This window comes from Malus sylvestris, chromosome 2, assembly GCF_916048215.2.
Source record: "Malus sylvestris chromosome 2, drMalSylv7.2, whole genome shotgun sequence".
Taxonomy (NCBI): Eukaryota; Viridiplantae; Streptophyta; class Magnoliopsida; order Rosales; family Rosaceae; genus Malus; species Malus sylvestris.
In genome coordinates, this window is record NC_062261.1 from 28339466 (window position 1) to 28363212 (window position 23747).

Sequence of the window (23747 nt, forward strand, 5' to 3'; positions counted from 1 at the left end):
TTCTATTTGTTCGGGTTTTTTTACAACCCTACTTAGAAGCAGTTGACCAAAGCATTGGTTATAGGGAAAATCCTCCCTTACAACTAGTACATACAATAAATAGATAAAAAGAAAAAATAAGGCCTTGCATTTCGACAAAAGACCCACACTCAAATTTCATAGCTTTGGGTCCGCTATCTCGATCGTGATTTTCCTACCCCCAAAGGGAAAGGTCCTTCCCTTATTACAACTAGTACATAGATGAATATTCTTTTATCTTTTTTAGAGCAATTTTGTTTATTAACAATGGGCCGTTTTATGCCACGTTAGGAATTTTAGCTGAGAGGAATGCTAAGGAGATTTTTTCAAAGTGAAATTCTCTATAAACTCTCTGTCTCCTCACAGTTTAACTTAATTTTCGTTCCAATATTATAAAATATTATGCCAAAAACATGATGTGGTAAAGAGTCCATAGATAGTCATACTTTTAAGAAAGTCTCCTTAACATTACTCTTTCAGCCGAATGGTTAACGAACTCAAGAGTGAGGGTAAAATGGGACATGAAACACCAGTTAAGAGGGCAAAAATGGATCACTTTAACTTTCAACTCCGTCGGTGGCTAATCTAACATCTAATCTAATAAAATTTATCGTTTGACAAAAAAAAAAAAAAAAAACAAAACTTTCAACTTCAGGGAACAATGTGAGATTTGTATTATATTTTCAAGTGAACTTTAACGAAAAGCACCTGGTACTGTTCACTTTAACGAAAAACCACATTTTTACACTAAAAAGTCAATTCTGGTACTATTCATTTTACCCTTTATTTTGTCCTTATCATTAAAACTCAAAGTTTTCAAGCTCTTTTCATTAGTTTTCCTTATTTTCAAAGGCAAAACAACTTTAGCTCATGGAATTCATTTTCAAAGGCAAAAATGAATCACTTTAACTTTCAACTCTGTCGGTGTCCTAGTTACTTCACAGCATCAACTTTGTCAGAAACACCAAAGTGGCTGGTAAGGAACTGATTTATTTACTTAGGATTTTCATTTTGTATTTTAGGACTCATTTCTTGTTTTTTTTCTACCAAGTTTTTTTTTAATTTATTCAATTCAGAGGCTAAAAAAATAAAATAAATGAGTGCATGGGTAAAAAAGAAGTGCGAAAATCACTTTAGTTTCTTTATATAAAATGAAAATTAAAAATCACTTTTTATATATAAAAATGAATAATTTTGGCACACTTAATTTGTGTTGAATATATTTGAGTGTATAGAAAACGCTCCCCGTGTGGATTTGGAGTAGATTGGGATTTGGGCCTCATGATAGTGGTTTCAGTTTGTTTTATGTTGGCCCAACGAAAATTCCGTGGCAAAAGAAAAAGAGTCCCTCCATCATTAGTGAATTAAACAATTCAAAATAAATTATCAAATCAAAAACGGAAATCTCAAATTGTTGATCGATTCAAACATCCCAACTAAAACCCCAAAATTCACCAAAACATTTTGTGCCCATTTTGGATCTCAGTCCAAGTGTACGGAGTTCGCAAATGGCCGCAAGACAAATGGAAGAGATACAGAGGAAGCTGGCGATGCTGAATTATCCCAGGGCCAATGCGGCTGCTCAGTCCCTCCTCTTCGCCGGCATGGAACGCTACGCCCTTCTCGAGTGGCTCTTCTTCCGGTACACCACATGCCGTTTACTTCTTCTTTGACCTTTTGTGGTTCTCACTGTGTCTTGCATGTTTGATTGCCGCCGATTGTGTTGTATAATTGCAGATTGCTGGGGGAAAAGTCGCCGTTTTCTCAACAAAATCTTCAAGGGGACGCCATGGATCGTGACGAAGAGACTGCTCGAATCCAGTGTAAGCCCTATTTTGTAGAATGTCGAATTGGGTCGTGCTGAATTTGTTGAGAATTTGATGAAAATGTACTTTATATTGGTTTTTGAATTCCATCAAATGGTTGATCTAAGTTATACTAATGTGTTGTCATGTTAATTTTATACGAAAATGTGGTCGTGATTTTTTTTAACCAGTCTTGCTTGCAAACTTCTGAAATTTTCCTGATGGATAATTAAGTGACAAACTGTGTTAAGGCTTTAAAGAACTTCTGTGCTGTAGTTGCCAAACCGAAAACAACTTTTTGGTATCATCACTACATATATGATCTACATGGCCACTTCAAACTGATATGACGAAAGTTCTTATCTCTCAAATTACGCTGAAGGAAATCACACTTCGAAAGAAAAATTAGATCAATAATAAGACTGTTTACTGGACAAAGACAAGAACACGATTACTGTTCTATTGTATAAAAGGTAGATGCATACTACAGTTGTTATTGCACAATCTTAGTGCAATGTGATTTTAAAGAAGCAAAGTTGTTATTGCACAATCTTAGTGCAATGTGACTTTAAAGAAGCAAGTATGATATTGCTTGCGCTTGAGATAACTTAATAAATTATCAAACTCGATACTCTATGCACCCAAATTCTCGCCTTATTAGGACTTTTTAAGATAACTTTGTGGAGCATCCTTCTCTTGCTGCTTCCTTTTGGGTTTAATCCTTTTTCTAAAGCCAGCTGGTTGGTCTATCTGTTGATTGTTTACCTTCCCAAATTCTAATCTTCTTAGTATGTGATGTTAGATATGTTGCACCTGCTAGTTTTCACTGTTTTTAGTCATTTGACGGGACAATTTTCTCTTTTATTGTTTAGCTAATAAATGTTGACCTTGTGTTTTGCAGATTTGGCAGAGATTGCAAAGTTTTTGGGTATTACTACTACTATAGACACAGAAGCCATCCAAGTTAGTTGTGGATTTGTGTTGATTAGGAGTATTTATTCTGGCTGATATGGGTGTTTATTTTTTCTTTATTTTTTCCTCTTCAGAAAGCTTTACAAATTGAGTGCACTTGTACTTGTTTTGTCCTTTTTATTTCATATCTCGTTTGAAAGTCATTGTTTGTTGGTTTGTTCTTCTCGGGCAACCAATCTCTATGATAATTGTACCATGAGTCGATCTAGTTATCAATCAATTTATTCATATTTCTATTGAGAATAAATTATGTTGACAGATCACAACGAACTTTTTATGCGATAGAATAGACTGCACATCATATAAATAAAGATGATATGAAGTTTTGTTTGCAAGATGCACATCATGCACGTAGTTGGCAGTCTAGACAAGTTGAACATATAAGGTCGTACCCAGTGCACAAGGCTCCCGCTTTACGCAGGGTCTGGGAGAGGTGAATGTCGGCTAGCCTTACCCCCATTTATGGAGAGGCTGCTCCCAAGTCTCGAACCCGAGACCTACCGCTCATGGGCGAAGGCACTTGCCATCGCACCAAGTGCGACCTCTACGAAAAGAGTCCAAAAAAAGAAATTAAATTCAGGATTATTCATGACTTCATTTTTTGACAGATCAACAGCTTGTTGCATGATTAGAAATTCTCTACGAAAAGAGTCCAAAAAAAAGAAATTAAATTCAGGATTATTCATGACTTCATTTTTTGACAGATCAACAGCTTGTTGCATGATTAGAAATTCTCTTAGTCACAGCCATGGCCACACCTCCCACATACTCCTTTTCTTTGTTTCCAAATCAAGGAAACAGAGTTCATTTCTAGGGTTCTAGGAATTCAAATTTTTTTAATTATAATTATAAAAGAATTACATTTCTAATCTCCAATTCACTAATAAAGTTCAGTCTCTTTGATCACAATTGAGAGGTAAATTTCAGTTTCAGTAAATAAAGCAATCAAATTTCAGAAATATGTATTGAAAACCTTCAATTCCCAATTCCAAAGCTCCAAGTTTCCAAATAAATTTGTAAAACGATTCCTCAGCATCACTGTAGCTGGTACTTATGCATTTTATGGGCAATATCACAGAGCATCAGCAGAAGAACGGTAAATAGGGTTTACTGACAATATTTTCAATTTCCAAAATTAAGATTACTTGGTGTGATGCGTTTCCAAAATTGATTCAAACCCAACATTCCCAATTTCCCGGTAACCCAACACATCTATCAAACCCTAATTGAAACTTGTGCTCTAATCAGGCGAACAAAGAACCTCCCCAATTCATTTTATTTTCCAATTTAAAGATCGCAACTTTGAATAAATCAAAATTGAGATTACCTTCGTGTGAATTGGCGTTTGGGGTTCAGGAAGCTAATCTGATTCAAGTCTGAAAATTCAAACCCCAACCAACCTTGTAGGTCCTGTCAAAGGCTAAAATGTTTTAATGGGGCATCATGTATTCTGCACTTGTCACAAAATCTAGCAACTCTTTATTGTGTGAGTTTCTTCCACTTTTATTGAATGCAAAGCCTTTTTGTTGCAGGGGCGAGGAAGCTATGAAGATCGTACTGAAATGCTTCATCTAATTGTAGATCTTGTGGAGGCAAGTATTTATCCTGATAATCAAGAATGGAGGTAGGATGATACTATGTATTACATGTCTTGGCAAGGTGTTGTATTTTTACAAAAGTACTGTTTGATCTTCTACAACATGTGATTTGTTTTCTGATTTCAAAAATCATTTTAGGCTGAGATTATGACCTGTAATTTCTGCAGTATCGATGAGCAGGTAGCAAAGGACATACAACTAATTGATTCCATAGCTGAAAAACAAGCTCAAATATTCTCTGAAGAGTGCAAATTGTTCCCTGCAGATGTTCAGATTCAGTCCATATATCCATTGTAAGGATATCTATTCAATTCCTCCCCTTGAGTAATGAAATGAAAGATAATTGCTTCAATAAAAGAAAAAGAAAAACTCTAGCAGATGCATTGTAAGAAAAGCTATTTCTGATTATTGTTTACTCCCTGAATTAAAAAGAATAATCACTTCACTGAAATTTTATTGTCGAAAAAGAGGAATCCTCTTTAAAAGCCAACCCAATTAATTAGGATAAATTTTTTAAATGAGATGATTATATCATTTAAGTTGAATGACTTGTTTCATTAGATACAATAACATCCTGTTTGTTTAATCATAATTCATTTGCAGGCCAGATGTTTCTGAATTGGAGAAAAAACTTTCAGAACAATCAAAGATATTCTTAAGCCTTCAACAGAAGGTTGACGATTTGGCTTCAAAGGTTTGTTTCCGTTCCGTAACTTAGATCTTCTTGCCTTTAACAATACTTGCTTATTTTTCTTATGATTTTTTACCTGGAGTATTCAGCTATTTGATCAGCTTCACCTAGTGCTCTTTGTGTTATATAATTATGCCAAGTGTTCATATATCAACATAATTTAGCTAAATCATCCAACTTAAACCAGAAAATAAACTTGTTGCCATTTTAAAACAGTATCCTAATGCTCTTTTCCAGCCATTCTACTGTACTGTCATTGTGTTCATGAAAGTTCTCGGTTTCTCTAACTGCCTCTAACACCTAAAGACACCACCTCCTGACCTTTCATTTGCTTTTGACCTTCACCTATCCTATGCTGAACAGACGCATAGTAATGCCCTCGCTAGTGGCAGAGGATGCCGAAAGATTCATTAATATGCTAATATGGTTGTTGTTAAAATAAAAAAAAATATTAGTATGGTTGTTGTTAAAAAAAAACTAGTTGTGCAGTTGATTCCTTGTTTTTCTCACTCTGATTCTGTGCTATTGCATGTAGCATGCTTACAACCCAGATGAGGATTATGCAGAGGTGGAATCAAGATTGCGTGCACATTTGGAGTCTTTTCTAGAAACTGCAAAATCATTCAATACGATTTACACTAAGGTTGGACCTTCTCTGTCTTTTAATATACTCTGCCTTTTGACAATCTGATGTCCCTTTTCTTCTTTTCTTTTCCTGTTGTACCAAATTTAAAGATTTTGACATGTTACTGAGAATTCTATATCTGCTAAAAAAGTGAGGCGCCGGTGGTACATGTGCACCATGATCAACCATATGCTTTTTGGTGGGTTCCATATTCACATACCTGGCTTGGTTGGCTTAGGAGAAAGTTTATGCTTCAGTTTCAGCTCCTTGATAATAGAAAAGTTCACTATTTAGTCAGTACTCCAGTTGGAATGCTGACATTTATTTTGACGTGCATGAATCCATAATACCTTTTGTTTTTTGTTTTGCTCTGTGTGCGCATATGAGGTATATATGCTTATCTGCAACCTTGAAATGTTGTGCCTTTTGTAGGAAATACGTCCCTGGACACACATGATGGAGGTACCCCAGCTCCATGGGTTTGGGCCGGCTGCCAATCGATTGTTGGAGGCATACAAGATGCTTTTAAAGGTATCTCATTTGCTAATCTATACATTTTTTTTCCTAGCACATTATAAGGTTTATCAGCTAAAGTCTGAATGGCAATTTGCTGGTTCGTATACCACTAATGTAAGTGATGGTTTTATATAGTATTAAGACCTCATGGGGACTTCATTTTCCACTAATCCAATAGGTGTTTCTACCTGTCTAGAAAATGACTTTTTCTTGTTATATGTAATGATGTAGTATGTATCGGTGAAGTACCTCTGTAGTTAATCAATTCTTCAATCTATACAACTAAATCTCTTCTACAATTAAATTTCACAAGGACAGGTGTGTTCATTGATTTGAGGTAATGAACATAGGCATCTTAGCTTCATGGTGGGGCTGATGATGGGTAGGTATCTGGGGTGTTAGTTGGAAGGGGTCTGGATTGGAATTGTTGAAAGTAGCTTCTACATGCTACATTTGGCTTTGTTCTCTACAGAGGTTTCATGGAGATATTTTGTCTTTTGAAGTATCAAACATAGGGTTCGACCAAAAAAAAGAAGTATCAAACATAGGGATCTTGATCTTTGGCCTTTTGATCATCGTTCATTTGGTTTTACATGTAATCTTGATCTTTGGTTATTCTTTTGAAGTATCAAACATAGGGATGTTGGTAGCATGGTGGGGTAGGCATGAGGGGCCTTAGTTGGAGTTAACAATTGAAACATTTTTTTTGCATATCCCACATTTTTCTTCTTTGCTATGAAGGTTTAATGGGGATTTCATATATCATTGGACTTTTTGTCAACCTTGATCTTTTAAATTTATGCCGTCCCTTCTATTCTCTCCCTTTACATTTGTGCTTTGTGTTTGCTATCCCTATGCAGATGCTGTGGTGGTCATTCCACCCTTGCTTACATAGACTTTCCCTGGTTCAAACATCCATAGTGCCCCATTAAGTTAGCATGGAAAAGTACAAAAGTAGTTGTTTGCTTGTAGAACGTACTCAGTGCTCACTCAATCAAGTTCACCTTTTACCTTTTGTCTTAAAGGAGAAAAAAGTGAAGGAAAAAAGTGGGGGTGGGGGAGAGGAAGGGGGAATTTGCTTTTCTTTGTTTTGGGGTAGGAGGGAGGAAATGGAAGAGAAAGTGAGAAAGGTAGTTTTCCCTTGAGCTGGGAAAGCATTCCTCTCGAGCTCGGTAAAGCATTATCCTCTTAACATGGGGAGACTGAATGTCTGGTTATTTATTTTCACCTTATAATCTATGAAACATTCAAATTGGGTACAAATTTTTTTGTATATTATGGAAAAGGGCAATATTGTAGTTCAACCATTTTTGGATTTCTTGGCTTCCCTTCTCTTTTCATCAGACAAAGAAATCCATGTTCTTCAACCGAACAGTAGGAGAGAACCATAACCAAATCGTCTGTTGGGATTCTCTCCTCCCGTTCTCTCCTGCTCCAAACATGGTATTACTTCCCCATTGCCTTTTGTGTGTGTCTGGATATGTGAAATAGGCGAGGTGGGATTACTTTGGGTATGGATGGAGCTTTGTAGATCACATTACTGAACGATGCCAGATTTGAACGAGTATTATTAGTACGACCATGAATTTTGTAAAAAGGCCTCTTCTTATATTTCTTACATTTATTGCAGTTCCTGGGGAACTTGAGGAATCTTAGAGACTCATACGCAGCTCTTGCTGTTGGATCATCTGACTCAGTTGCTGGCGAGCCCTCATCAGTCACAAGAATAATCTCAGAGTGTGAATCTGCTTTGACATTCCTAAATCGCGACCTTGGGATTCTCTCGGCTTCCATTGCTCGCGAGCAAGGTGAGGAGATGAGTTTATGATGAAATTGTTGTAGTTGAGGGGAGGGCCATGAATTCAGTCTCTCCCCCTTCTTTTGGGACCGCGAATGTATGTTGGGAAAATGTAGCTTCTTCGTGTCGAATGAAAGTATTCATATCAACCACACTGTTCTGTGGGAGGATCTTTATCCATGTTTGTTTGGTTTACAGTCTGACTACTTGACAGTCATCGTTGTAATTAGACCGTTTCTTTTAAGTTCCTAGGATTGAACCCTATAACAAGGCGAACGACACCTCAATTTACAGGTGATTCCCTAAGTCCTCCGCTCTCTCTCTCTCTCTCTCTCTCTCTCTCTCTCTCACACACACAGAGACACAAACCCCTCCTAGTAGCCAAAATGATGAATAAGGAATGAGATGAATCAGGCCCAACTGGAAGATTTGATGGATTGAGTGAATGAATGAATCCATATTTTGTTTTTTCTGTCATGCGATAGATTTTGTTAGATTAGATGTTAGATTAGTTACTGATAAGGTTCGAACTCATTCCGTCATGTAAGGGCTTAACTCTTTTTCACCATTGTGGTAAAAAGCCATTTGCAATGAATATTCAATCCAAAAATAATGAGAAAACGTATTCAATTATATTGATTTCATGGCCAAAATAACGGTTGGGATGGGCCCCAACTTGAACAATAATCAGACCATAAATGTCAGATTGAACAAGATGGTCACCTTCCATCGAGGGGGAAGTATAATTGTGGTTTATATGGAATTTCCAGTGATTATTGTTTTGGTTTAGTTTTGTTTTTCTTGATATGGAAATTTTCAAATAATCACGTGTACGTAGGGCATTGTCCAGAAGTGGTGCTTTGAAAATAACTAAAATCTTTTTCAGTTCATCGAAAGTTTTTCTGATCATGTTTGCGATAAAAAGTAAAAAGTGCTTTTAAGTTCAAAAAACTAGAAGTGCTTTTTAGGAGAAGCATCTTTTGTGTGCTTCTTTTAGGAAAGTACGTCAAATGTTTTTTCAAGAAGCACTTGCATTGTTATTTGAAATTTCAATATAAATCTAATAGAAGCGCTTTTACTGGAAGTTCTTTTGATAAAAAAAAATGCTTTAAAGAAATTTCAAACTAGCTCATAGTTTCTAGGGAAAAGGCTACAGGGTCCAGATTTTTGTACCACATCATTATACTATTTAATGTGGCAAGTGATTTGTACATGTCATGGCATTTAATGAATTTATCTCACGTGTAATGCTAGAGTACAATAACATCTAATGAGATGAATTCATTAATTGACATTGTATGTACACATCAAATGCCACATCAAATGATATATTAATGCAAAGGTAATTTAGCCAAAGGTCAATAAAAACTTTACTATTAAGCCATATATTATGACATATTTTTGTTTTGGACTTAATCAATGATATTTTTATTAATTAGGAATAGGTCAATGATGAATGCCACATGGGCTTAAGTCATTATAAATAGTTAGAATTTGACTATTCTATCTTTCACTCTCTCTTTATCTCTCTATAAATGTTATATGGGCTTAAACTATTATAAATATGGATTTAGATTATCTTCGGATCAATTTGTGGAGATACTCTGGGCCGATGGATCTCATCCATTGATACAAATTCAATGGCCAAAATCTCTTATCATTCCTCTTTTCCCCTCAACTCTTCTTTTTTTCCCTCACTTCGAAGCTCTCAATCTCGAACCACCAAATCCTCAAATTCCAAATTACATTCAACCCCACCTCAAAATCAGCCCCAACACTACCACAACCCACCCAACCCATAACCACCAATTGCAAGTCCTTCATCTTACCCTTTCCAAAATCAGCCCACCACCACATCCCTCAGTTGCAAGTCCTTTGACCTTAAAATCTTAGCCAATATTAATGAAACAACAAAGAGAGGGGTCGTGCAAACCAATGTCTTTTGGTTGCAAAGATCTTTTTCATAACTATGGAAGAATTAAAGTGAGAGAAATCTCAAAGATGAAGAAGAAGAAAGAGATAACAAATAAAAAACTAAAACAGTAAGGATAGTGAAAAAATAAATCAAACTTAGAGCAAAGATAACCTGCAATTGAATTTGGGGTTTGTTAACAATGGTGGGGTGTGGGGGTGCAAGGGAGAAATAGGAGTTTAGGGAGAAGAGAGGCGGGAGAAAATGATTTGGCCGTTGGATTTCTATTCCTATAGAACTAATCTTGAGAGGATTTGAATCCAATAAATAGTTAGAATATGTATATTCTATCACTCTCTCTCGTCCTATGTTTACATGAAGGAGTCCACTCAAGTTTAAAAAAAAAAAAAAAGGAACCAAGAAATGGACACTGCATTGCAGTTTTTGAATCCAAATGTAAACAATAGAACCAGGAAACGGACACTGCATTACATTGTCTGAATCTAAATGTAAAAAACAGAGCTAAGAAACAGACATTGCATTATAGCGTCTAAATCTAAATGTAAAATCAGGAGTCGCATGAGGTGTGAAGTGTAGAAGACATATGAGTGATGGAAAAAATAGAACTAGGAAACGGACACTACAACGCAGCGTTTGAATTCAAAAGTGAAAAACAGAACCAGGAAACGGACATTGCATTCCAGTGTCTAAATCCAAATGTACAAAAGAAACCAATAAATGAACACTGCAACTCAGTGTCTGAATCCAAATGTAAAAAACAGAATCAGGAAACAGACACTGCATTGCAGTGTCTGATTCGTATTGACTTATTCCAAATATAAAACTATAAGAAAGAGAGTGTTAATTGAAGTGGGTGCCAGCTGTAGTTGCAGATTTTGTAATTTTTTTTTAATTTTAAATGCATTGAAGTATCACAATACATGATTAACCTATTTATAATTAATATAAATATTGTTGATCTATTGTTAATATTGTAACTTTTTATTGATTTTTCGCAAAATCACAGAAAGTTGGTCTCTCTAGCATTTTCCTTATCATTGGATGTTGGTTGTACGCATAACTTGCTACATGAGATGATACATCAATGTGGTATATTTAAGTGGTTTCATAGCATATTAGTATTACTCAGTTTCCAGATATTTATTGGGTGTCAACGAAAATTCATTTTTGTTTACGTAGTTATGAAAGACTTTTCAAGTTTCCTATTAATTTCATTTGAAGTGATTTAACTGTTTTTTTATATTATGGATAAGTTATTAAACTTTTATATATTTTAATTTCAAATTATTTTCTTTTTCTTCATAATTGGCTACAATAATTACATATGTTTAATATAATTATTATCTGAAGGTCAAATATAATCATGTGAATAATACAATCATCATCATTGACCTTCAAAATGTTGATTGTATTAAATACATGTAAATATTGTAGCCAACACCCTATTTTTCCACCATGCCTCACAATAATGTGGTCAAAGTTTCACATGAATTTGAAAACAATTGTTTTTTTTTCCAAAGGATAAATTTATTATTATTATAATCGAATAGAAAGTTTGATATCCTGTGCCAGGATATTAAACAGGAAATCAGGACCAATACAATCCCATACAAAAGATCGCAAAGATCGCCTCTCCTTAAACACATACTTAGCCATCGAGTGCGCAACACGATTGCACTCTCTAGACACAAAGACGAACGTCACCGACCTCAACCTTCGCGCTATAATTTCAATGTCACCAAGGATACATTCAAGACTGTAATCATGCATCAATTCCTTCCTAATTATTTGAATAATCACATTTGCATCAGACTAAACAATCACATTGTCAAAGCCATTGTCACCACAAACCTCCAAAGCTTGCCGGATTGCTACAGTTTCCGGCCCTAATGCAGAGTGACAATACATCTTTCCCGAGGCTCCCGTTGCTTGCAGCACGCCTGCGAAATCACGAGCAACCCATCATACTCCAACGCGCAACGAATCCTTACACCAGGCCGCATCTGTATTGATCTTTATTGTCCCAAACCCCGGTTTCTGCCACTGATCAGTCTTTCCCAGATCCACAGTCGACGTCCCAATTTTTGGGCACACGCCCTCAGCTCCCTGTACCCTCGCATCTCTGAATTCAGAAATACTCATCCTCCATGCCTCCAAAACCTCTAAAGGTTGTCGATGAACACCGTTGAAAGCCACCTCATTTTGATTTTTCCATAATCTTCATAAACCAAAGACGAACTCTTGCATGATCTCGCCTGCATTTTGGATTCCCTTAACATGATTCCAGAATTTCTCCCAACTTTCTAAAAAATCAGCACCTTCCAAATCAAAAGATTTCAATTAGAGTGGAGAACAAAACCAGAATAGGTGGCTGAATTCGCATCGGAAAATGGATGGTTTTCCGTCTCATCGATTCGGCTACACACCCCACATACGTTATCAACCCTCATATGTCTCCGCTGCAGATTTTGTCTTACCGACAACGCATTATTGCCGCACCGCCATATAAAGAATTTCATTTTATTCGGAACCTCCAAACTCCATATCCTATTCCACACCTGGTTGTTCTTCGGTATCGAACTTGGCACACCCCTCCCTTTCCTCCCCAGTACACCATTTTACATAAGCCCCAAAGCCACCCCATAGCCAGACTTGACCATGTACACCCCATTTATAGTGTGGTGCCACACCAACCTATCCCGACAACCTGTTTTGCTTACCGGAATACTTAAAATTGGTGCCACGTCCTCCCAATTAAACCCCGGCAAAACCAGATCAGTATTCCAAGTCTTTAGGTTCGAGTCAATCAGATTACTCACCATTGTTGCTTGCAGGCCCTCCCACGGCCGAACTTTAAAGGTAGTTGGTTTAGGAAACCACGGTTCCTCTCTGATGTTTTTACAAGTTCCATCACCAACCCTCCATCGAATACCATTATCTAGCACCTTACGTGCTTCAACAATACCTTTCCACCCCCAGGACGTCCTTTGCCCACCACACGCCTCCCTAAAGGTCTTCCCTGGGAACTATTTATCTCTTAACACTCTAGCAAGAAGAGACTCCAGGTTGTGGATTAGTCGCCACCCGATCTTTGCCAGAAGTGCAAGGTTAAAACATTGTATATCTTTGAACCCCAATCCACCATATTGCTTTTGTTTCATTAAACAATCCCAAGCAACCCAATGAAGTCCCTTCCACTGATCATTTCCCTTACACCAGTAATTCCTAATAGCTTTTTCTATGTCTCTGCATACCCCAATAGGAAGCTTAAATCATCTCATGGCATGAAGGCATAGCCATAGCCACTGCCTTTCTAAGGATCTCCTTCCCTGCTTGTGATAGGAACTGCTCAACCCATCCTGCCATTCGTGTCTCAATCGTTTCCCACACTTCTTCAAACACTGCTTTTTTTTAATGACCAAAATCAGCTTGTAGGCCTAAATACTTCCCAATGCCCTCATTATTTTTCATATTCAAAATTTGTTCAATTTTCTTCTTATTTCGTTTCATAGCCTTCGAACCAAAGAAAATCGAACTTTTTAGCATATTAATTTCCTGACCTGACCCAGCTGCATAAGCCTTCACAACATCCATCACACCATAGTTGATTAATTCCTGTATAAAACAAAATAAAATTATGTTAAGTGATGATGGATATGGATATGAGCAAGATCGAAGTAAAAATGATCTAATGATTATTTTTTTGAACAATATTATCTACATTAAAGGAAGATGTGGGTTTAGCCTCATAATGGTTTAGCAATGTAGTTCAAATTTGCTTTTAGCGAGAATTGAACTTAAGACATCTCAGTTACAAGTGAAGAGGAATAACACTAAACGTAGACATAAACAAACCCATCAACATTTGATATATTAAGGCCTAAGTGAAATTGTGGTCTCATTAAAAAACGAAACAAAACATGAAACTTCAAATCATACAAAAAGGTCAATATTTAAAATCTATAAAGAAAAAACCATCAGTGTATGTAGTTTTATTTATTAACTTCCTTTTTTTTTCGGAGAATGGTACGATATTCATTAAACAAACGAATAATACGTACAACCTAAAGATAGTGTGCATAATGGGCCTCAATAAAAACCTTGTCAGGGATTTCAACCCGGTCGAAGGGAAAAAGAATGTCATGCACAACAATGTGACCTATCCTCAACTGAACAATAAAGAAATTACATTCCTTCCTCAACTAAAACATCTTGAAGTAAATCCGGAGGCTCCTCAAACCACATAATCTCTTGGGAACTCCCACTGCCCATACGAGCAAGGCGATGAGCTGCAAAGTTGCCCTCCTGTTGCACATGGGAAACCCGCCAATGAGTCATCCCTCTAAGGAAGACTTTAACATCATTTATTACAGGACCATAGGATGAGCAATCATCCCCTTGATTTTTCATTGCGGCCAGCACCAAACTCGAATCTCCTTAAAAAATAACCTTCTAGCCAATAGGACAATTATTTTTAACCAATAAAACTGCATTTCGAAAAGCAATCAACTCTGCATGGAATGCCGATTGTGTCATCTCAATAGGACTTGCAGAAGCAGCCAAAAATTCCCCTGAATGATTGCGAACTACCACCCCAAAACCCCATCGTAGCTCATTTCGACTCCACCCAATCTCTGGTTTCTGCCATTGCTGCACCTCTCGGCTAGCCTTCTTAGCAGCCCTCTTATGCCACTTTTGAAACTCATGCAGCCACCCTTCAACTCTTATCACTACCTCTTGCGGTGGGATCGAAGAACCGTTCCAAACCATGTCATTCCTTTGCTTCCAAATATCCCAAAGCAACATCAAGCACAACTCAAACACGGATGATGGAATCTGTAGAGATAATCAAGAGAGCCATTGCACTAAAGACAACCCATGATCCAGCTCCACCCTCAGGCCCAAACTTTGAAACCACACCGCCCTCGCCAAGCTACAATCTTGCAAAGCATGCTCAACAGACTCGACTAGCCCATCACAAACCACACACACATCTTCACTCATCACTCACCGTTTGCACAGATTTGAGTGTGTAGGTAACGTGTCTAAGCACACACGCTAAGCACATATCTTAACCTTCCCTGGGACACATGTGTCCCATAATTTCTTCCAAAACTTCTCTCCCACACTACCAAAAGAGGAAGACGATGTTGCTGCATTTCCCTCGCTAGAAACATTAAGGGCCTGTGCTACATGGTAAACGCTCTGCACCATGAACTTGCCAGTCCACTCATAGTGCCAAATTCGACAATCTTCCACATTCCTCAAGCTAATAGAAAGGCTACGAATTAACTCCACTTCTTCCGAAGAAAAGAGCTCACCCAACAACTGAACATCCCATTGCTTTGACTCATTCTAAAAGAGACCGTCCACCATAACATCAATATCCCAATGCATCGGAGAAGGGTCAAGATCCAAAAGTAATGGCCTCTCGGCACCCAATTGTTTTGCCAAATGCGTATACTCCTCCCATTCCCCACCTGCCATATAGAAGCCTTCTGTATCACCTCCGTGAAGCGGCAATGCTTTTCCACACATAGGAGTTGTTGGCGTTAACCCGAGCTTCCAGAAATTACATCGTAAGAAAGTATCGAGCCTTGAAAACTCGAAAAGCAAGCGACTCAGGTTGATGCATGAAGCGCCAAGCTTGCTTTGCTAATAAAGCAAGGTTAAAAGGGTAGAGAACTTTAAACCTAAGACCTCCCTCATTCTTAGACTTACACAAACATCGCCAATTAAGCCAATGTATTTTCCGTTTGCCTAGATCACCACTCCACCAAAAGCTTATATTTCACATACGCAAAAGTTTCATTTTTTGATTTCCTAATAAGGACCAGCAACCCTAGATATTTATCATGAAACTCCACCCTCTTTATGCCAAAGCAATCGGTAAGCAATTTCTTATCAACACTCGTGAGATTAGGGCTAAAGAAGACACAACTCTTCTAAAAATTCACTGCTTGCCCAGAGGCCTCTTCATACGTACGTAACACCTGCTTGATTTTCTGACACTTATCAAGGGTACCACGAGCAAACAGAAAACTGTCATCAACAAAGAAGAGATGATGAATACTAGGAGCATTACGACATACTTTAATTCCCAGCAACTCCCCTTCGGTTTCGGCCTTTGAGAGCAATGTCGAGAGATAAGGATGGCAATGGTTCAGCTTGGGGACGGAAATGCTATATCCATCCCTATAACCACGAAAATTAACCATATCCATAACCGCAAATTAACCATCGGGGATTATCCATAACCATATCCACCGGGTAATGGGTTTTCAATTGGTTATCGGTTATATCCATCTTCGTCAAAAAACAAAAAATAAATTATATTCATCCAATTGACACATTATAAATTTTAGTAGATACTAATTCCGTCATTAAATAGCAACATCCAATTACAAAAAACATAACAATATATTTGAAGTTGTTCATGATAACATGCACCAATTTCTTGACAGTGAGACTCTTGAAGAGAGACGAATTTGATAAACTTGTAACATTCAATAATTGATATATAAAATGATTCAATGAATTAATTTGGTTGAGTATAACAATAAGAGTATTGAATTGATGAGGTTGTTGGTATGCCCCATGCATGATGTTTGGTGCATAATAAAGATAGTATAGGGTTTGATGCATGCATAATGAATTAGTATAGGGAGGGTTCGGTAAATTGAATAAAATTATATTATATATCATATATATAATATATAATATTCGGGTCGGATACGGATTAGGGACCCCTATAACCATATCCAAAACCATAACCGAATAAAGTTCACGGTTTTTCCCCATATCCATACCATACCCGAATTTTCATATCCAAATCCAATCCATTCAGGCGGTTATCCACGGTTATCGGGTTTAACGGTTAGAATTGCCATCCCTACCAAGAGACCCTCGGCACGAATGACGAACAAATATGGTGATAGGGGGTCCCCTTGTCGAATTCCCCTTTTTGGATGCACATAACCCACGGGATTCCCATTCAGCTTAAAAGAATAGGTCACCGTTGTAACACATAACATAATCATCTTAATCCATTTATTAGAGAAGCCCATGTGAGACATCATGGCCTCAAGAAACCTCAATTCCACCCGATCATATTCCTTATTAATATCCAATTTCAAAGCCATGAGACCATTAGACCCCAATGATCTCTTATGCATATAATGAGCAACTTCAGCGGCAACCAAATAATTATCAGAGATCAGATGCCTCAGAATAAAAGCACTCTGGGTAGGCGCAATAATACGAGGGAGAATAGTTTTCAACCTGTTCGTGAGAACCTTCGCCACAATCTTGTATAGGACATTGCATAAACTAATAGGTCGTAACTGTGTCATCTTCGTAGCATCATTTACCTTGGGAATTAACGTAACATGGTGATGCGTAAAATAAGTTAACACACAAATTAACCCTCTTTTTGACAATTGTAGTATAGATGTAAGTAGGGTATCGTTCTAGGCCGGGGATTAGGAGGGATTGCTAATCTATTCTAAATTAATTTAAAAATATTAAACAAGACTCAAGGACACAAAACTAGGCTAAAAACTCTAATATAACTCGAAACACACTTAGAATGACTCAAAATAATGAAAACAATCAAATTGGACACTAGGAACTGAAATGGACAGAAATTGAATTAAAAGACTAACAACAATAAAAACTAACTAAATAATATAATTTAATAATGGGGGGGTTTGGTTTTGACGAGAAGTAAATTAAACTTAAATAAATTACAGAATTGACAAAAGCATGAAATTAAGGTGAAAGGATAGGTGACGGACTAGCTAGAGGGTTCTTCTCCACACATGACACATATGCAACCTAAATTGATTTTCAGTTGTTCTTTCAATAAATTGTAAATCTCAACGCCCCAAATTAACCGTGAATTGCACTAATTAACCCTCAGTTTTTCCACAAGTTATTGGGTTGGATGATTGCATACGACAACCCAAAACATTCCCTACAAGTTCCCTACATGAATTGCATAATAGAGATACAAGCAAGAATCATTAAGTTCTATGAAAAACATAAGCATTGACGAGGCACTCGTTACTATGATTTGCATGAAACTTATGCCAAGAATTTACTTAACGTGATTGTGACTAGCAACCTTCACTACTTGTGAATATAAGTTCATAACGATTAGGTGAAACTCCCTTATATTCTAGCGTCAAATTCATGCATGTAAATTAAGTATGCATTCTTAATCAACATACAAAAATAAGCTATCAATCAAGCAGTTAAGCAAATTAAATCACAACTCAGAAATCACAACTGAAGGTAATCAATTCATATTACAAATATATTCATGGCTTTGAATTAACCTCTAGCCAAAATAAATTTAGTTACACATTATTAAAACAGAAATAAAATATAAATTTGGAAAGATTTAACCGAAAGATTGAGTGAAGCCTCTGCTTCTGTGCTACTGCTGCCGTGCTTCCGTCAGCCTCTGTCAATCTCTCTCTGCCTATCTCTCCTCTCCGAGGCTCACGCTGCGCAAGGCAGCTTGCTGATTCTTCTCTCGTTTCTGCTCCTCCTCAGTCTCTCTCACTAAATTTTCTGCTGTCTTTTTTTTCTCCCCTTCTTTTTCTGCGCCTCCGTGTCCTTAAACCACTCATGCCCCCATCTACTTGCTGTTTTTATTTATTTCTTTATTTGACTTTTCTTCTATTGCCAACCTGTGCTTTGCTGTATTTGTTGCATTTCAGACAAAACCAAAGGGCAGCCTTAATCATTCATCATGATTTTATGCTTTATGCTATTCTTTGTCATCTTTGTCTGCTTTTCAATTCCAATCTGCAAGTTGTCGTCAGCTAGACCTTCCCTTACTCAAATGCCCATAACTTCTTCTAGAAAAATAATATTAACAATCCGCGAAGTATTCTAGAAAATAGACATCTGTAGCTTTCCAAGCATATAAGGCTCATTCTCTAATTCATTCTGAACTGTTCGCAACTTGCTCCCAAAGTCAGCTGATCTACACAGACAGTTTTGACGAATTTATTACATAAAATTTCACTTGTTCTATTTTTATTTTCTTTGCATAACAAATCCTATAAACACAAAAATAACGTAAATAGCTCAAAAATATAAGGAACTAACTAAGAAAAGACGAGTGAATTCGAAGTAAAAATATATATAAATATGATCCGATCACATGGGTATAATTAAATTTCCTCAAAAAGTGACCTGAGATGAGCATATTTTGAACCCTATTACACACATCCGCACCAACCACTTCCCAATGTTTTTGATAAAATCCAGGAGACATACCATCAGGGCCAAGAGCTTTGGTTGGATGCATATGAAACACTGCACATTTAATCTCATCATCCGTAAAGGGGCTCTCTAGTGAAGAGTTCATCTCTTTTGTTACCGAAGGTAAGATATGACGTAAGACCTCGTCAAAGTTATGCACTCCATTAGAAGTAAATAGGCCAGAGAAATATGACACAACTATATCCTCCATCCCTCCACGGTCCTCATGCCACACCCCATGATCATCCATCAGACCATACGAACAATTTCTTTTTTGTCGCTTATATGCTTTATGATGAAAGTATTTGGTATTACAGTCCCCAAATTTAACCCGATTCTCATTCGATCACTGTCTCCAATATTGCTCTTCTTGTTCAAGTAACCTATTTAGTCGACCGATAAGTGCCGTCTTTTGCTCAATAGATTCCTCTGTAAAAGGGTGGCCTAATAGACTTTTAAGCTTGTCCTCCACTTCCCTAATCTCTCTTAGCCCTGACCAGGCATTACTTCGAGCTCAGTTGTTTAGCTGCATCTTTGTCAATTTCATTTTCTCAGTGACCTGGAACATTGGCTACCCAACCACAACACGTTCCCATCCATCCCGTACCATTGCACCACACTCATCATGCATATTCCAAAATTCCTCATAGCAAAACTGCTTCCTCCCCTGAACTGGCATACACCCTGACCAATTTAATAGAACCGGTACATGATCAGATATGGATTTATTCAAATGATGCACTGTGAGTAGAGGGAACAAATCAATCCATTCCTGATTACCTAGAGCATGATCTAACCCCACCTTTATTCCACCCCCTTTCATTGTAAACCACGTATACTTATTCCTAGTGAAGCCAAGATCAATAAACCAATAGCTCTCCACTGCGTTACGAAAACCCTCCATTTGTCTATCTTGTCGGACATTACCCCCTTCCTTCTCATTAGCTTGGAGAACTTCCTTAAAGTCGCCAACACATAACCAAGACTAAGAGTCATTATGACAAAGATACTGTACCAATTGTCAGGATTTATAACGATTGGCCGTAGCTGGAAATCCATAAAAAGTGGTAAATCGCTAATAATTTGAATCCTCTGGAACACCCACATCAAAATTAACATGGTTCTGATAATAAGACCATAAAAATAAATTTATTTCATCCTTCCATAAAACACACAATCCTCTTAAGCTACCTCTACTATCAATTGTAAAACTACGATCAAAATTTAACTTTAAACGTAAACGGTCCATGTGAAAAAAATTACTTTTAGTCTCACACAAGAACACTACAGTGGGTTATTGACTATAAATTAGGCGTTGAAGCGCATGAACTGCACGAAGGTTCCTAAGCCCCTGGGAGTTCCAACTTAAACAACTTATTGTTGACGGTGGGGTTGAACTTGGTCAACCTCTGTTGATGAACTGAAAAGCTCCATGCTAGCCATCACCTTCCTACGATCATTTGGTCGCGACACCATGTCCTCCTCCTCACGCACCAATCTTTTTCCTAGTTCAGGTAGCGGCGCACCACCACCCTGCCTTGCATTAGCCTGCACTCTGCTAGAACTAGCACCACCAGCCCATTTCTCCCTTCTAAATTTCTTTCTCTTACCCTTATGAAAATGCTCAATAATAGGCATTAAATTAAATGGGCCCGACTCTAGTCTTGACAACTCCTGCTGAGGAAAGCCCAAACCCATTAGAGTCTGTGTGTGGCCCAAATTGTATTCCATCGTTTCCACATGATGGCCCAATACAATCCCCTCACCATTGCGAGGCCCAATGAGCCCCTCCCCATTTGTGCTCTCTGCCCCTACTGTTACAATAGAAGACTGGACCGGAGTATGCTCCCCACTCACAATTGGTGTGGTATTCAAATCAAATCCAAATAAAGTCAACCCACGTGGTTTCTGATTTGTAAGAGTTGGCTGGAAAGGAATAATTGCCACGGCATTAATCATCATCTCTTCAGAAGTAACGGCAACATTCAAATCTAGCAAATTAATGGTGTCATTAATACTACCATCCTCTTGCTCTCCTCTTAGACTGTCATCGTTTAGACGTGCCTCCATAGCCAATGGCACAACTTCCTCTACCGAGTCCTGGACCTCCCTTTCATAATTATTTGTACTATCGACCTCCTCGACATGCAATTGGGCTTTCATAGCCCAGCCATGCGATGGATTTAACCTAAACCTCTTACTTTGTGGCTTATGATAATTATCTCCTAAGACATCATTCTGGAACCAACGACTATACGACTTCGATAAATCATCATTGTTCTTCCCCTTGAACTGTACGCATTGCTCTTCCATATGACCAATAAGCCTACATAAAAAGCATGTTATTGGCAGCTTCTCATACCACAATCAACCCGAACTTCTATGCCCTGTATGGAAAGCAACAGACTTTGGTGAATTGGTGTAGTAATATCCAGTGCAACTCTAATACGTAGAATGCTCCCTAAGAGCTCACATTTCCTGCTATGATCAGTTAAAACATGATCTCCAATCCGATTCTCAATAAAATGACCCATATGCCGAGTCATATAAGCAGAGGTAGACCCTTGACTTGAACCTAGAATTCTTGAGACACTGACGGAATACATGCTGGATTTGCCAAACTGTCTGATAAAGTTTGTTTGTTTAAGTGTTTTGGTTGATTGTTTGGATGGGTTTCTTAATGTTAGAATGGAAGAGAATGGAGAAAACTTGGAGAGGTGACTGACGGCTTCAAGACTATGCTTAAAAAAATGCATCAGCCATTACTTCATTAAGTCGAGGAGTGATTGAAGGGTATGGTGCATTGCCATGACCCATACATTTTAGAGAGAGTGATTGACAAGAGACATAAACAAGTATTTCAACCTTACTTCTCCAGATTTAATCCTAGCCCTTCATTTGGGTTCTAAGTGATCTAATCTGAAGTGTACACTTGTCACTCACACACTCACTCATACATTTAAACAAAAACTAGCCGTTGGAGGCTTTAACCCTTCATTTCTTCTTTCTTCTTCGATGCAGATAGCAGCCATGCTCGGGAGCTTCTTGCTGCCTTTGATCCGTCGACTCCAGGAGCTGTTTAGCTTCCAAAACTGTCTGCCTCCGCCAACACTAACAAGGCACCATCATACAACCGTGGGCCCTCTTTTTGCACCATTGCCCTTTCCCAGTGATTGTCAAAACCAAATGAAAACAACCCATCATCTAATTCAACTATCGTAACTCTTGTCTTCGAGTGCCAAAGATTCAACATTTGACGTTTGAACCTATCCTTTTTTGAAGGCTTTTCATGTAAGCACCTTCTCCACCAAGAGTACCTTGTCGGTCCTGAGAAGAGCTCATGATCGTCGATCACCACAACCCTCTGTTCCTCAATCGTGAGAGCCAAACCATCTGCAAACTTCATAACCATATCGTCCATCCCCCTGTACACCACTTGCACAGTGCTCAGCAAGAACTTGTAGCCAAAAACCCCTACTAATCTTACTATTCTAGACAACATCCACCCTTGACGTACCCAGATTGTTGCCTTGAGTACCAGTCGAACCACTACCTCGGACAATCCCCTAGAAATCTTGACAGCCAACGCCGCAATATCAAACCCTAGTGCTCTCCTAGCGAAACCCTAGAGAGCAATTTTTTAAAATCATAAATTAGATTAGACAAAAAAAGTGTATTTTTTCAACTTCCACAAGTTATAGGGAGCTCAAGTGGTAACTACTTATTAAGTTAATCAGGCATGAATAACTCATTTGCTTCCACTTTACTATTTAATTTCATTATTTAAATTGTTCATTTTTCTTTTTAATTTTCATAGAATTGCCATCTCTTAGAAAATTCACTCAAATTGAAGATCGTTTAAATATCTAAACTGTGAAACAAAAAAAAAAAAAACAAAAAGAGTGCTGTTGTCGAAAATAATCAAAATTTTTAAGGCAATAATCAAGGATGACGTTGAATGAACACCTAAAAATAAAGAGTTTATACAAATAGCTAAAAAAGTTTTAACCCTAAACTATGCTTTTCACATTATTGTGAAAAGTCGACTTTTTTGTTTTTTTGTTGATTTCATAGGAAGTTATTGCACTCTTTTTTTTTTTTTTTTTTGGTTATCGGATAAGTTATTAAACTTTTTATATAATAATTTTAAATTGCTAATCCATTATTTCATCGTGCCTCACAATAATGTGGTAAAAGTTTCACATGAATTTGGGAACAATAATTGATTAAGTTCATGTTTGAAAGAGAAAAAAACTATGTTAAGTGATGATGTATGTATATATCGAAGTAAAACAATAACTAATGATTGAAAAAAAAAGTGAGACACAAAATAAACCCATCAACATCTGATATATAAATAACTGATCATACAGAGAAGGTCAATAAAGAAATCTATAAAGGAAAAACCTTGAAATTGTATGTAATTTTCGTTTATTCATTAACTTCTACAAGTTAAGTACTCAATTTAATTCTCCTTGGGTTATATATATAGGGTGCTCAAGTGGTAATTATTTT

General features: G+C 37.4%; 2 protein-coding genes across 3 annotated transcripts; one reads left to right on the forward strand and one right to left on the reverse strand.

Moving 5' to 3' along the window:
- The first annotated feature begins 1386 nt into the window (after positions 1-1386).
- LOC126586551 (AUGMIN subunit 7) lies at positions 1387-8329 on the forward strand. 2 transcript variants are annotated; one of them, XM_050251405.1, is made up of 9 exons: positions 1387-1660; positions 1756-1841; positions 2725-2786; positions 4328-4419; positions 4561-4686; positions 4997-5087; positions 5620-5727; positions 6142-6240; positions 7856-8329. In XM_050251405.1, the coding sequence occupies exons 1-9, from the start codon at positions 1527-1529 to the stop codon at positions 8051-8053; spliced, it is 996 nt and encodes a 331-aa protein (XP_050107362.1). In that variant the 5' UTR covers positions 1387-1526; the 3' UTR covers positions 8054-8329. The 2 variants fall into 2 exon arrangements, with proteins under 2 accessions (XP_050107362.1, XP_050107369.1); XM_050251412.1 differs by having other exon boundaries at positions 1400-1660; positions 2725-2751.
- Positions 8330-16807: 8478 nt separating this feature from the next.
- On the reverse strand, positions 16808-17308 carry LOC126602716 (secreted RxLR effector protein 78-like). Its single transcript, XM_050269610.1, has one exon. The coding sequence runs from the start codon at positions 17306-17308 to the stop codon at positions 16808-16810; it is 501 nt and encodes a 166-aa protein (XP_050125567.1).
- Between the last annotated feature and the right edge of the window lie 6439 nt (positions 17309-23747).

What these genes read in the sequence shown, in the direction of transcription:
- LOC126586551 (XM_050251405.1), top strand. Translation starts at nt 1,527, where the DNA reads ATGGCCGCAAGACAAATGGAAGAGATACAGAGGAAGCTGGCGATGCTG. An exon ending in TAGACACAGAAGCCATCCAA is followed by an intron (nt 2,787 to 4,327) that starts GTTAGTTGTGGA and finishes TTTTTGTTGCAG; the next exon opens with GGGCGAGGAAGCTATGAAGA. An exon ending in ATTCAGTCCATATATCCATT is followed by an intron (nt 4,687 to 4,996) that starts GTAAGGATATCT and finishes ATTCATTTGCAG; the next exon opens with GCCAGATGTTTCTGAATTGG.
- LOC126602716 (XM_050269610.1), bottom strand. Translation starts at nt 17,308, where the DNA reads ATGACACAGTTACGACCTATTAGTTTATGCAATGTCCTATACAAGATT.